The sequence below is a fragment of the Erpetoichthys calabaricus genome, chromosome 7 (genome assembly GCF_900747795.2).
Source record: "Erpetoichthys calabaricus chromosome 7, fErpCal1.3, whole genome shotgun sequence".
In the NCBI taxonomy this organism is placed as follows: Eukaryota; Metazoa; Chordata; class Cladistia; order Polypteriformes; family Polypteridae; genus Erpetoichthys; species Erpetoichthys calabaricus.
The window spans coordinates 189088891-189104835 of record NC_041400.2 but is presented as its reverse complement, the minus strand read 5'-3'; the positions used below and the strand labels follow the sequence as shown (position 1 = coordinate 189104835).

Genomic DNA, 15945 nt, shown 5'->3' with positions numbered 1-15945 from the left:
GCTGATTTATTTTACAGCAGCCATTTCAAATCATTGCCGTTTGTAGATGATTTTTCGTTACAGTGGAATGACTGATTTCAAATGGCGATCTTTTCAAATTCCCTGCCAGACTCTGTACAGCCTTCTTTCTGAGGGCCTTTTTTGATCTTGGCATGATGACACCAAAACATGTCAATAGCAAAACATCAGACCCTCATTATCAGAGGGTTAAATAAACACTTCATGAGGAGGTTCTAAAATTGGCACCTAACCTGGAACACCTGATTCGAATTGGATGGATCTGCAGCGGTGATAAATGCAGGGATGGACATATTTTTTCCACATTCAAAATCTGCATTTTTGTTAATTTAGATTATGAGAATGAATAAGCCATGTCAATTGTATGTGTTCAAGTATATGACTTTCTTAGGTATTTCTTCCAGTTTTGTTGTACCTTTGATTGTCTCATTTCTTACACTCTTCTTTGTTATAATTCCACACATCTCTCTCCACAATGTCATTTCTGCCACATCCAACAACTTTTCCTGCTCTTCCTTTACTCCTCCTGTCTCAGCTCCAAACATCATTGCTGGTCTTACCACGGTCTTAAAAACCTGACCTTTAATGTTTGCCTTAATTCTCCCAACTACACAGTACTCCTGATACCTTCTTCCAATTGTTCCATCCACACTGCAGTCTGTGGGTTATGTCTTCATCTAATTCTCCATCTTGGGCTACCACTGATCATAGATATTTACATGTATCCACTCTAATAGCTCTCCTGCAGGCTAATTTCTGAATCCTGATCATTAAACCTCACATACGTTGTCTTCTTCTTCCTATTTATCTTAGCCCTGTCTTCCAAAGCTCGTCTCCATTCTTCAAACTTCCTCTCTTCTGGTTCTATGCAACGTATTGTCGTCAGCAAACAGCTTGCACCAGGAGGGCTGGTCTTTTATCCCACAACTCAACACATCCATATGCAGATCAATGAGGTCAGGACTTCAAGAAGACCCCTGGTGCAGACCTCCTCTAATTGGGGTCTTGTCTGATAGCCCAACATTGCTTTTAACCCGAGTCCTCGCTCCGTCATACATACCCTGGGCAATTCTCACCTATTTCTCTGGTCCTCCTTTCTCTCTCATGCACCTTCAGACCTCTTAACGTGTTGCTCTATCAGAAGCCTTCTCCAAATCAAAAAAACACCACGTGCAAAGCTCTCTGTTTTTCTCGATGCTTCTGTATGAGCTGCCTCAATACAATACACAGATTGCACAATTTGTTCGTCTCCTTGGCATAAAACCAAACATGGTTTTTCTTTCATTTCTTTAAAATATATGACCGTACCATTTTCCAGGCAGCCATGCACTTTGGTGCCCACTTAAACTACAGCATTTAGGGGTTTTTGGAATTAGTGGATCCATAATAAACATGTTGCTAAATGTTCTTTCTGCTGTACTGATTCTCAGCGCTTCATATAATACCGACTGTGTAAGTCCACATCAAGTCCAGCATGCACTGCAATACGAACCTACAAGTCGACTGCGAAATACGTCACACCACAAATCCCGCCTCTTCCGGTGGGACTGTCGACTGAAAGATGGCGAGTGCGGCGTTGTCGGTTCCAGCGCTGTGGAATGAAGTGAATCGTCATGGGCAGAACGGGGACTACACGAGGGCGCTCAAAGCTATTAATAAACGTAAAGATTTTATTTTTTACTTACACGGCATTACTTTTCTGCTGTAACGATAAATATACACATGCAGCTGTAATGGTCTACGGCGAGCACTGTTTTAAAAGCTTATGTGCTGCCGCTTGTTGTTGCCTGTTTTAAGTTGGGTAAAACAAATAATAGAAAGAGGAGTTTTAGAAGCGTGGAGAAAGTAGTACATCTGGTTTTTCTGTATTTGTGTGGATATTAATTTGCGCTTGTCTTGCGACAGTCGTAAAAGCTAAAGCAGTAAAGGGTATTATTATAGGCGACGTGTCCTTACGGCGACGGGCAGCAGGAGTGAAAGGAGCTGGGGTGCGGGTGCTGATCGGTTACTTTAGAACTGTCTAGGGTGGCAATGTAAATTGCCATACTGTTTTATATTTTGTAGAGTTATAGACGGTACGCTTCGCATTAAGTGTGAAGTCATCATCTGTGATTGATAGTCATTTGTCCGCAATTATTAAAAGCCGCTTTCCAATGCTCAATGGGTAGGGTGCTTACTGCCTTTTGTTAATTTCTTTGATAACCTTGCGCTTTGCCAATCTAATGGAGGAAAACTTTTTAACGACGAAAGTTCTTCAGTGTTCTATGACTGGCTTAGTATTTCTCTATTCTGTGCTGATATTATTGCAGAAGGCAAACATTTCTTTTGACATGTTCTTCCAAATGTATAATGATGTAAACAAGGAGGAGAAGTAGGTGACAGGCTTTGCTATGTGCCACCCTGTAGCAGCTGCGCTAGTGTTACCTTAACATATTTAGATGGAATTTTATTTGTCCCCATGTGGAAATATGGCTTTTTACAGAAGCTCTTTAAAAAAATACAAACATAAATATATACACACAAACACACACACCAGAATGACTAAAAAGAAAAAACTTCTTATTTGGCAGTCACAGTGAGGCACTATACAGGCACGTTGCTATTGATATAAAGGAGCCACCATCACATTTCCTGACACACTTCTGCTGAGAAATTTGTTGGCTGAAAGTCCTTGGTGTGCTAGAGAGAGGATGTGCAGTATTTTTCAGAATGGCATTCAGTTTGGAAAGAAATTGAGAGAACCAGTGCAGATGTAACCAACTGCAAATCCAAATTCTCTGCGTGTTGTTAATGATCGTCACGTAGAGTTAAAACACAAGTTTTCATTTTCCTCTTCAGGAAACTCTTTTCAAAACAAAAGGAAAAAAAATAGACAGGGCATCACATAAACGTCTTCTCCCCAATGCCCCACAGCATCCAACATGCGTCTCCCATTTTTATTTATACAAACACATTGCATATAAAACTATTTACAAAAAAAAATGACTCAAATTTTCCAAAGAGAACTATTTACAATACACACGGCTTTATACAAAAAAATCCTAATTTTATAATTAGGCAGATAGATACTTTATTAATCCCAAGGGGAAATTGGTATATATTACATTACATATTCTTAATAAAAGAAAAATATATATAGCATACCTTTTCAAAACAAAAGGAAAAAAATGGACAGGGTGTCACATAAACGTTTTCTCCCCTATGCCTATTAAATAATACATCAATTACAAATTATTAATACAAAATAAATAAAAATCGGGTTAAACTTAAGGAGAACTGGAACTACAACCTACCCTCATAGCATCCACCACGCTTCTGGTGTTCGAGCCAAAAAACGTGGTTCATGCAGGTTGTGAGGTGTGACGCTAATTAACGCCTGTACTACAACAAATTATTATTGTTAGTATGCTATTAACTATTTACAGGGATCAGCTCTTTTTGGGGAAGTTCATAACTATTCATCCATCCATTATCCAACCTGCTGAATACGAACACAGGGTCACGGGGGTCTGCTGGAGCCAATCCCAGCCAACACAGGGCACAAGGCAGGGAACCAATCCTGGGCAGGGTGCCAACCCACCGCAGGACACACACAAACACACCAAGAGCACACTAGGGCCAATTTAGAATTGCCAATCCACCTAACCTGCATGTCTTTGGACTGTGGGAGGAAACTGGAGCGCCCGGAGGAAACCCACGCAGACACGGGGAGAACATGCAAACTCCACGCAGGGAGGACCCGGGAGGCGTCCCCAGGTCTCCCAACTGCGAGGCAGCAGCGCTACCCACTGCTCCACCGTGCCGCCCAGTTCATAACTAAAATAACAAATTATAAATAACATTTTACACTTCGCTACACAGACATGACATTGTAAGAATTTAATACAAGATTTTTGGTATCAGGCGGCACAGTGGCACTCCCGCCTGGTAGTCATGTGACCGGAGTCCATGTTCTAAGAGTTTGCATGTTCTCCTCGTTTGGGCTTTTCTCTCACAGTCCAAAGACATGCTAGTTAGATGGATTGGTGATGCTAAATTGGCCCTAGTATGTGTGTGTAAACCCTGCGATGGCTGGATGCTCCGATCAGGGATTGTTCCTGCCTTGCACCCTATGCTTGCTGGCATAGGCTCCAGCTTCCTCACAACCTGTTCAGGATAAAGCAGATTTAGAAAATGGATGGATTTTTGGTAGCCCGAAAGACCAATTTATTAAACTTTACTAGTTCCAAATCTGTTCCAGCTATTTCTGTAAAACATAATACCAAGCTGAACAAAAATTCTCTTTTATACAGGGTGAGCCAAAATAAAGTACCACATTTCTCAAGGTCTTTGTGTGAGGTTGAGGCAACCGAGTAGGTTAGGGTGGGGTCCTTTGATTGGCTATCCCTTGTAGTTTTCAGTCTGGTGCGCACCGTGCTTTTGCTATTGAAGCGTTCTTCAAAAACAACAAATCCATCATCGCTATGCAGTGAGCCTTCTGACCGTACTTCAGCAATCCTCCTAATGGTGATGTCCCAGATCGGAAAACAATTCTTCAGTGGGTGGCTAAATTAAGACAGACTGGTACAACGTTGAACAGAAAATCTCCAGGCCGTCCTCCGACTGGACGAAGGCCTGAAAACATCCAAGCTGTAAGGGCATCAATTTTGCAGTCTCCTAGACGTTCAGCGCGCTTGTGTCTTAGGCATTTCCAACACGTCTTTAAGGAGGATTTTGCATGAGGACCTTAATTTCCATCTGTACAAAATGATGGTAGTACAGGAACTCAATGAGCGAGACTGGGAGAGCCATAGAGAGTTGTGCGCGAACATTCTGCAAACCGTTCATCGAGATGCCATCATCACCTGCATTGAGGAGGCACATTTCCATTTGAATGGTTGCTTAAATAAGCACAGCTTTCGCTATTCAGTTGAAACCAACTTTCGTGAACTTCATTAGAGACCCCCGCACAGTGAGCATGTTACAGTTTGGTGCGCCTTTGCAGATTTTGCATTTGCAGGCCCTTACTTGTTTGAGGAGGGGGGAAGCAAAGGTCACTGTCACTTCATAACGTTACATTGCAATGCTAGAGAACTTTTTGCGGTCCCAACTAGAAGAAATGGTTGTGTTGGATGCCTAATTACAACATGATGAATCAACAGCTCATATGGTCTGCGCGGAGATCCGTGCAAGAGATGTTTCCGGGGAAGCTGCACTCCCTGCACAGTGATGTTGGGTGGCCTTCACGTTTGCCAGATATCACTTTGTGCGATTTCTTCTTGTGGGGCCATCTCAAGTCGAAGGTATACATACACACACTGACCTCAAAACCTTGAAGCCCTTAAGGACCACAAAATCGTCGCTATTCCCCTTGAAATGTTCGAACGAGTCATGCAAGCGTTCAGAAATCGTCTCAGAGTGTATCGCTAATGATAGCCACTACCCTGAAGACATCATTTTTAAAACACAGGGAATAAAAATCTATTTTGTATATCCTTTCTTATGTCATAATGAAATTTATTTTATCTTGTACCATTTTTGTAGTGTAATGATTTGAAATGTGGTACTTCTTTTTGGCTCACCCTGTAGTAGTTGTAGCAGAAGTTAAATGAGAGAAGCCTGCTTTGGAGAGAAAAAAGACCGGTGAAGTCTAAAGCCAGACTTGTCACTTGAGCTGACAGAGATCTCATTTTGTGCAACTGACTAAAATAATTGTCTCCCACTGTTTGTGTAGAATGAGGATGTGAGTTTTCTTGCAGAGTGTACCTTTGGGAATGGCTTCTAATGAGAGAGCAGCCTGTTTGAATAGCGTCCTATAACGTTATTGAAGAAGACTGCACGGTGGCACAGTGGTAGCACTTCTGCCTTACAACATTTTTGCATGTTCTCTCCATGTCCGTGTGGGTTACCTCCGGGTGCTCTGGCTTCCTGCCACAGTCTAAATATGTGCAAGTTAGGTGGAGTGGTGATGGTAAATTGGCCCATGTGTTTGTGCTCACCCTTGTGATAGCCTGCCACCCTGTCCAAAGATTGTTCCTGACTTGCACCGGACGCTTGCTGGGAGATGATCCAGCTTTCCCACAACCCTGCTGTGGACAAGCAAACTTGGAAAATAGTTAGATGGATTAAGATTAGCACAGCAGACCTTCAATAAAATCGGAAGCCTTTTCTTCTAATTGGGTTAATGTCTTTAAAATAAAGATGCATAAGCTTGTATTACTAAGTTATTTTAACATTTAATGTCTTGGACAACTTTATTTTTAATTTGTAACAATTTCTGCCTTCAGTGTTTAGTATTCTGGCTCGTCAAACCTGCTAATTTCAAATATGTGAATTATTAATATATTTAAAATTTAATACACCACTGGTGAAAAGTTTTAGAACACCTGTTTTTTCATTTTTGTGGAAATGCACACAGTTTTAGTGTCCTAATGTTTCATGAAAGCAAGGCATAGAAAAATTAACAATGGCAAATAAACAAATAATTCAAGGAATGATTAAGTGTATAAAATTTTATTTACAATTTTTAAATTCATCAAAATAGCCCTCTTTTGCTTTATAACAGCCAAACTGTAGAAACTGTTTTGACTCCGAATGCAAGTCACTCGGTGCAAATCACCAACTCTGCCTCCAGCAAAAGAACCCTGAGACCATCACACTTTGTCCTCCATGTTTGACAGTTGGTGTCACACACAGAGGAACCATCCTGTCACCAACTTGATGGTGTACAAACACCCTGCGTGATGAAACGAAGATTTCAAATTTTGATTCATCAGTCCATAAAACTTTCTTCCATTCTGTAGTAGTTCACAGCTGGCATTTCAAGGCCCTGTTTTGTCCGTTAAGGAATGGCTTTCTTCCTGCCACTTGTCTTGTCAGACCTGCAGCACAAAGTCTCCTCTTCAAAGTAGACACTGACATTTGCTTTTGTCGACCTGCACTGTTAATCTGCGCTTGAAGTTGTGCTGTGAGGCGCCTGTGATCCCACCAGCTGGTGACCCTCAGAAACTTGTCTTCTAATTGGCTTGTGACATTGGCTCTGACAGATCTCTTCTTATCAGAATTTCTTCCAGTTCCCAAATGCTTTTGGATTGTGTAAGACACCACTGGACTCACTGACACTGTTTTGTTTTTGCAATTTCTCTTAATGAAAGGCCTACACTTCTAAGAGTAATAATGCTCTGTTAATTGTTTTCCTGTCATTGTCACTGGAATTGACTTTCTGACCTTTATTTCAGTTTAACCACTCTGTCTGGATACCCAAGGAAATTTTTGTTTGTACCACAAATTATTTTATTTGATCATAGTTTTCTTGTAGTATTTGTATTTTATTCTGGTTTATTGTCGCTTATTATGTTTCAATGCCTTTTATATCCTGTGTTTATCTTTATTTAATATTTATGTAGATATTATTTGTATCCATTGTTGTTATATATGACCTGTTGTTCTTTGTGAATTTCAGTGAAGCGCTTTGAGCATGACAAAGGTGCTATATTAATAACATTATTATTATTGTAGAGTGGCTTCTTGTGAAAACTTTTTGCATTTCAGATTTTACCTGGGTTGTTGAGCTGGCTGGATTCCTCCCCCAGAGTGGGTGTAGTTTTTAGTTCAGCCATTTTATTTCAGTCCTTAGCCAAATGAAGATGAATTCAAACAGTAAGGCTCCAGAAGATTCTGTGACTATCATTTTATTACCAGTAATTAAACCAAAAGAAATGTTAGTGCTGTAGAATCTGGTTATATGTTTAAAACAGTTTTTCTGTTACATTGATAGCTTCTCTTTTTTTCTCTCTCTCTCTCCCTAGTTCTTCAGGAAAATAAAGACGATGCAACTGCACTGCACTGCAAAGTAGTCTGCCTTATTCATAATGGAAATTTCAAGGAAGCCTTGAATGTTATCAATACCCACACAAAAGTGCTTGGCAGGTAATTTCTCTAAAAAAAAATCATACAGATGGAAGTACACTCTTAAAAATACAGGTTCTTTAATGGCACTGTATGGTTCTTTACTGGATTATGTGGTTCTACATAGAGCCATTGCTTGACCAAGCACCACTTCATCCTGCGGAGGGTTCTTTCTGCTTTGAAATCTTTCTAATACATGGAAAAAAAAAATGAAATCTTGAATGTGTGGTAGAGTACTAACAGATTAAGTAAGCCAGGACTTGGCATATGTTGTTGTATGCAGCCAGAATCCTTTTTAAAATCATGAGCCGATTTCACAATCTGTTACCATCCATTCATGGCTTTTTACTGTGTGGAGTCTTTCCGGATTTAGATAGATAAATGTGGATGTGTCTTTCATGAACCAAACATGGTTCTCCTATGGCATCACACCTTTTATTATTACTTTTTAAGAGTGTAGGCAACAAATCGCTGTCCAAAATGCACGTATTGAATTTATTTTTTCATGCTTTATTTAAAAAGTTATTGATCAGTCTGCACATCTTACACTACTTTTTTTTTAATGATGTGGTCTCTTCATAGGCAGTATTCAAGTACAGAACTCAACACTTCCTCTGCAAATTTTAATATTATGAAATCAGGTTAAGTAAATGATGTGACTGGTAAAAAGAAATAAGAAACCTATTTTGCTGTAGTTATTTGTTCAAAAGATGAAATCCTGTAACTTCTATTTGCATATAGTGACAGTGCCTAAATTTATTATATTTTAGAGGTCGTATTTTTCAGTTAACCATAATCTTTCCTATGTCTAAAACAGGAACGTCATAAAAGAGCTTTGTATCTTTTGATGTAGTTTGTTTTCCTAAACTGAAAATCGGGACAATGGGCACTTGAAGGGGAAGCAGCTTTTTTTGGTTTTAGAGAGCTTTATAAAACCTGAAATTTTTTTTTTTAAACATTCTATTGAATTTATTAAAATCAAGTAACATTCTATACAAGCAAGTCAAATTTGACAAAACTAGGTTAGAATCAAATCAACCCCCACCCATGATAAAGAGAGCTAGGCCAACAGAGTAAAACTTTAATAGTAGGAAAAATAAGTAAATAAATAAATAAAATAAAAAAGGGAAGTGAATCCACTTCCTCAATTTAAATGCTTATTTTACAATGTTATTGATTAGATCCTGCCAAATTTTAAAATTTGTACAGATCCTCTAAATGAGAATTTGATACCTGATATTTTTAAACTTGTAACCACCCGGTGGTGCCACTGAGCCCCAAACTTCAGACACAATAAAGCCCAACATGACACTGGAGTAATATAAAGGATATTTATTCACTGTAGACACCTTTTAACAATCACCTGTATAAGATCAGTGAATAAAGCACAATACAAAGAAATTCTTCCTCCTTCCATCTTCCCATTGAATGTCACCTGCTGCTTCCTGAGCTCTTAATTCCATGATGTGAGACAGCAGCTTCCTGGACAAGCCGGGAATTCTTCAGGTGCCACACCATGTCTTCCTAGAAGAACCTCCGGGTCATATTGAAATGAGGGAGGTCCTCCCCCGAAAGTACTCTCTGTTGGCACCCAGGGGACCTGACAGGTTTGCACGTCCAGACTCCAAAGCACCCCTGCAGGTGTTCCGACAATGCTGCCTCAGGATGAGGACGACTGCCATCTGAAATATGTGGGATGTAACTGCTCCCAACTTTTGGCTTCTGCTGGTCCATCCATTATATTACACCGGCCGGGCACAAGATTATTTATCCAGCCAGCCAATCTATCTGTCCTTCCGCTCTGGCCTCCCTTCCGGGTAAGAAACCAACCTCCTTCCAGGCAGAGATGCCTTTTTTCCTCCTACAAACTGTTTTAATTGCCTGTGGCTTATACCCATATTTAATTTTTTATATAACTGAAAGTTTACCTGTGGAATCGCCAATAACTGAACAGTGCAACTAAAGCCAGTGTCACATTAGACAACTTTTCCAGCGTTTTTCAGTCTTAGCCTTCCTTTACTTAATTTTAGCCAGTCGTCTGCGTGCTCTTGTGAAGCCAATTGCCTAATGTGTCATATTTAACAACCGAGACCGAAAGTCTGTGACGGTCTAAGATAAAATCAGACATTTTAGATTTTTTGATTGCAGGGGTGAGCTCTTTGTGTGTGAGTTGTGAACCAATAAGCTTTCAGCGGGTAGTTGTGTTCTTGGGAATATGTTCTTTTTTTTGTTTTAGAAATACAGGAGATAATAATCAGGCAGGAGAAATGTGGTACAACAGGATATATATATATATATATATGTTTAACTTTGTTTAAAATGCAGCTTTAACTCCCAAAATACTGTACGTTGTAGTATAATCATTTATACATACAGATTTAAGCCAAATAAAGACATTGAAGCAGTACAATCATCGTCCAGTTCTTCAGTGGGGAATGCTGATAATTGTACTCCTGGTTTGCAGGAGGCATTGTTCTTGCAGATGGCTTATAGCTTTCAGAAGGTTCCTGACCTTATAAATTTAGCATTTTTGCATAGTCAGTAAGCTATTTCTGAAAATTCTGAAAGCGTAACTACCTCCTGATCTAGTCGAAATTTTATATATGTACTCAACTCGAACACAGCACCTTCTTTTGGCTATCTGTGAACAGTGCACCTGCCCTAATCACTTAACCCTAACTTGGAAAAACTGTTTACTTCAGCTGCATGTATGCCAACATAATTGGGCTCACAATTAACAAATAATTATTTTTCAGTTCTGGTTACAGTAGTACAATGCATAGAATGTAGCGATGAGGAGGATGAACACACCATCGCTACAATCCCTTCACAAAGCACCAGTACAGCGCCGGCTCTGTCAGGTAGCACGGGGGCTGTGAACTTCATAAACTGAAGAGAAACTTGTCTGTTTGATGTCTCATATATTTTACTATAACAGAATGGGGAAAAAAGAAATAAAGAGCAGAGATTGCTGCTCGACAGTCTGCATCTGTTAAAGCGCTGGATCCATCAAGCAGCATGGTATTGGCTGTCAGAAAAGGGGGCGATTATGACTGTGCTGGAATATCAGCACTCAGTATTATTGGATTTGTTAATTGTTTTATTTTGCTTATTCAAAATAAGTAACTGAAAATATTTATGCTGACAATTAAAAGATGCTGATGGCCATGGTACATGAAGTTGGGAGGACAAATGTTAAGGTGTAAGTGGCAATTCAGAGAAAGTGGGTATGAAAGAAGTAGGAGGCAGGTAGGAATGAATGCAAAGAGTTTTGTAGTACATAGGCAAGTGGACCATCCACCCCATGAGCTACTAAAGGGGTCTTATTGGTGTTCCTGAACAGGTCCACAGAGGCACTAGGTTTATTATTGTGTATTGTCAGGCTTCTTCTGTTAATACCGGGGTTTGGGGATGTGTCAGGAGTGCCCTGTTTGGGTACATAGAAAGAAGGTCCTGCATGCTAGCTGAACAAAATTTATTTTAACTGAATGTTGAATTATATGTTAAAAACATATTTCCATGTTGGCCATTCCGGGTAAATCACTTAGTGACTTTCTGCTTTTTTTTGAAAGTAAAGGTTTGGTGCCATAATATGCACATTAGAATAATTTTGTGTGAAGTCTGTTTGTCACTTGTATGTGAAACAGTAGTGTGTAACAAAATTTTAGAATCCAGAAGCTATTTACTGATTTTCTTTTTTTCTTTTTTTTTTTTTTTTTAAATAATAGTGATGCTATTGCCTTTGAAAAAGCTTACTCGGAATACAGGTTGAACCGAGTGGAGAATGCCCTGAAAACAATTGAAAATACCAATCAGGAAACAAACAAGTTGAAAGAACTATATGGCCAAGTGGTAATGTTCTCTTGATTACATTGTACTTAATAAATAAATAGTTCAGAATGATAAGTGGCACCACTTAAAATGCACATACTATATGTTTTGAATTTTTACCTTTGTGTATTACTTTAGCTATATAGATTAGAACGCTATGAGAAGTGCTTGACAGTGTACAGGGACTTGATCCGAAACTCCCAAGATGACTATGAAGAAGAGAGAAAAACCAATATGTCAGCAGTTGTGGCAGCAATGAACATCTGGGACAAACCTCCTCTGGTAATGTTTTGTTAACAGAATACTTTGACAACTTTATCATGTAATGCCTCCCCTTCTATATATTAGACTAGCCATCCCCCGCAGCTTTGCCCGTGTATTAGTGAAACAGGACAGTGAGGAGGGCCCCGCTCTTCCCCCTCCCCTTGGCCTGCAGCCTCTGTCTCGGATTAGCGCGGACATATCTCTCCTGCAAGCCAACTATGATTCTTAGCGCAATGACAGAAGTCGCAAAATCAACCGGAATGTTCAAGCAAATTATAGAGAAAAAAAAAAAGGGCTAAATCCATTAAGTAGTATTCTCTAACTAAGCGGTGTTAAGGTTACGCCCCGAGGCAGGCACGTTAGTGAGGAGGGCACCACCCCCAACAAAAGCAGCCCGATGAGTCTCCCTCAGATTCGCGCTAATAAATCAGTACCACAAGTGAACTATGATACTTACCGTGATGAGAAAGTCACGAAATCAACGGAATGTTTAAGCAAATTATTGAAAAAAAAAAACCTGGTCTAAATCCGTTAAGTAGTTCTCTCGTGAAAGCGAGCAAACATACAAACGTGTCTAAAAAACTATAAGAAATATCATGCTTGGAACACGAAATTTTTTTAAATCGTTTCTTACCGAGCATTATGGGCCCAGGGTAACCTACATTCCAAATTTAAAGTCCCAAGTCCTCATGGTTTGGGAGATTTCCTGATGAGTGAGTCAGTGGTATTTGGCTTTTATATTATATATAGATTAATGGCAGCACTGTAATTGGGCTGAAGTGTGAGTCAGGCTGGGATGTCATTTTATATGCATTTATTTACTTAAATGATTCTGTATTTCTTCAGCAGTCTGAAGCTAATCTTCCACATCATTAGGAAATTTTCTCTGTATGACTCTTTAATAGCACTGTGACTTTCTAAACTGCATTTATATGAGGTGGCTTACCTTTTATAAATTGTATTCAGGTAGTCGGGAACAAAACCTGTTTAGTGCAATCAATGAAAAGCAACATGACATACACCAGTACAGGTGGCCCTTGGGTTATGAATATGTTCAGTCCCTTAAGATTTTTATAACCTGTTTTCTACCTGAAAATATCCATTCATGGAAATGCCATCAGAAATGCGTAATTCTTCAATACTTATTTGACATAATGTTTCAGTAAAACATTACTGTATTTTAAATTACAAAATAATTCATTTACAGTGAACCAAGAGTACATACTGCTTGTTGATGTTATGCTTAAAAATTATACAGTTTTTGGTAATGGTACAATAATACTGGTTTGACTTTGTGTCAGATGAGTGGTTGCTCATGGAGTCACGAATGAGGCACATTACCTGCTTTGTGAGAGAATGTCAGTTATGGCCACGTGGCGCGACTCCCCGAGGGTGATCCAGCTTGCAGGACCCTCATTGTTGAGGACCCGAGTGGCTGGACCAGGCCAAGGGGACGTCCACATAACACCTGGATGCAGCAGATAGATGGTCATGTCCAGAGGGTGGGATTTGACTGCGTGTTTGTTTGGGGGGTTGCCAACCAGGATTTTGAACTGTTTCGTCATGTGGTGGGTGCAGCAACACACTGTACCAGTGCATGCTTCTCAGCCTGAACTGACCTGTACAGTACCTCATTCAGTTGCAAAAGTCATGAAAATCCAACGGTAACTGAAAAGAAGTGCTGCCTTTGCTGAGGGATTAATAAAAGCATCACCAACACCTGAAATGGCATGGCTGTAAGACATTCATGTTACATGTATATGAGCTATTTACCTGTGACTGAACCTACTATGTGGCCACGCATGCTCTCCTGGGTATGTTACAGTAAGAGACAAGTGATGGCTGCTACATATTCATCTGCTGCTAAAATAGTTTTCTTAATTCGTAAGTGAAAAAATAAAGTCAAATTCAGTTGAAAAGAAACATTTGGGTGTTATTTTTGTCTCAGGAGCTGCCATAACTAAAAACCCGACTGTGTACAAAAATATTAAATATCTAGTGGAATAAAAATATTTGAAATTTTTGGTGTTAATAGGTAGTAGTTAGAGTGGGATGTTTCAGTGTTCCACAGTCTCTGTACTAGTTAATACTGAAAACTGTTGTGTGATGCAAAAGTAACATTTTTCTGATCTGCTTTGTCAGATAGGGATCACGGTGAGGAAAGTGCCTGTATTGGCATTGATACACGTAACCAACCCTGGATAGAATTCTGGAAATATGCTGTATTTAATTAAAACTCAAAATAACCACTATTGTTACTCTTGACATAACTAAAGAGCTATGTAGGTTTAACATTATATGAACATTCTTTTTTCATTTTTCCTTGCCTAATGTTTCTTAATTATTATATAGGATGATTTTGGATTACATGAAACCACATATGAACTTTGTTACAATTTGGCCTGTTCTCTTATTGGTCAAGGAAGACTAACAGAAGCTATGAAAATGCTGCAGGAAGCAGAAGGTGAGGATGTTGGAAACATCTTATATTAATTTTGAAGATTTTTGGCATTTGACATTGTTCATAATTACTAGGCAGTGAAATAACTGACAGTAACTTCAAGGTTTCATGTACATATGTCTTTAGTTAGTACACTGGCAAAGGGTTAGTCATTATACAATAATCTAATTTTAGTGTTGTGGACATCATGTAGCCCCCAAAATATTTCACCCATGTAATTTTACTGTAATTTTAGCCAGTTATACTTTTAACAAGTATCATTTGAATTTTCATTGTTGTTCAAGTGACACCAGTTACCATTACTGCCACTTTGTTTATTAAATCTTGTTTCTTATCATTAAATCTGATTACTTATTGTACTGTGTGTTCAGCCAAAGGAAGCATTTTATAACATTCCTTATATTATCTTTTTTACGTTTCTTTTTAGTGTTATGCAGTCAGTCTTTATCTGAGGATTCTGTAAGTTGTACATTCCTGAATCTTATTTTGTTTTTTTCTTTATTTTTAAACTGTTTAATGTCCGATGTCACCCATTTGAAATGATGTGCAGGCATATCTTGCATTAATCAACTATCCTTTGATATGTATTTGTTATACATTGATGAAAATTCAGGCAAAGGTGACTCTTAAGTAGACGGTCAAGATTTTGTACTTAGACATCAGAAATATGAGGCTATGAGGGTTGCCCCAAAAAGTCTGCAACATTTTGTATAATTTAGTTAGAATTTAGAAGGAATTGTATGAAAATTATTTAGTGGTTAATCTGATCTGTCCCACTTGCAACTAACTGTAGCACCATGGAACAACATTTTACTTGTATGTGCATTTAGCCTTCAAAATGGAGTTGTGCAATGATGTTGTGCATTTTAAACTTGGGAAGCAGTCCAAAAATCTCTAGTGGACTGTTATCTACCCTACAACTGCAAAGGTGCATCATATTAGGTTAATTGCCAATTAACTGTATATGTCATATATGAAAGAGGTCTAGCAATGAGTGTTTTGATATGCGAGTTTTCGGTAACAAAAACTGCAGAAATATTTAATGTGTATAGGGAACTGTCTTTAAAATAATTACAACTAGGGTCTTCGCACACCAAACAAAAGGGGCCGTCTCTGCCGCTCGTGTATGTGGATTTCACTTTCGCCAAACGACAAATCTTTTAATTCTCGCGGATATGTCTCTTCATTGGAAAGAAACACTACGTTTCCCTGATGTCAACACGAATTAGACGATGTACAAGTCTCCGACTTAAAGTTTAAATCCGAACAATATATTCGATCTCTTTTCGCTGTTCGGTTATTTCACCGAGTAATAATTTCCGTTTGTTTGCGCTAATGCAATCGTTACTATCATTTTTTGAGACTTTAGAATTTTAGTACTTTCAACGTGCAATTCATTTCTCTGCTGCTCGCGCAAGTGAATTTCAATTTCACCAAACGACAAATCTTTTAATTCTCGCGGCTACGCCTCTTCATTGGGAAGA

The 15945-nt window shown here is 39.0% G+C and overlaps 1 protein-coding gene across 1 annotated transcript in view; it reads left to right on the top strand.

The window, feature by feature from the left end:
• Positions 1-1528: 1528 nt before the first annotated feature.
• Positions 1529-15945, top strand: part of srp72 (signal recognition particle 72) — a 43182-nt gene continuing 28765 nt past the window's right edge. Inside the window, exons 1-6 of the mRNA XM_028805843.2 lie at positions 1529-1679; positions 7806-7926; positions 11634-11757; positions 11875-12018; positions 14353-14464; positions 14889-14920. Coding sequence (XP_028661676.1) covers positions 1580-1679; positions 7806-7926; positions 11634-11757; positions 11875-12018; positions 14353-14464; positions 14889-14920 — 633 coding nt within the window. The 5' untranslated portion in view covers positions 1529-1579. The remainder of the gene's footprint in view (positions 1680-7805; positions 7927-11633; positions 11758-11874; positions 12019-14352; positions 14465-14888; positions 14921-15945) is intronic.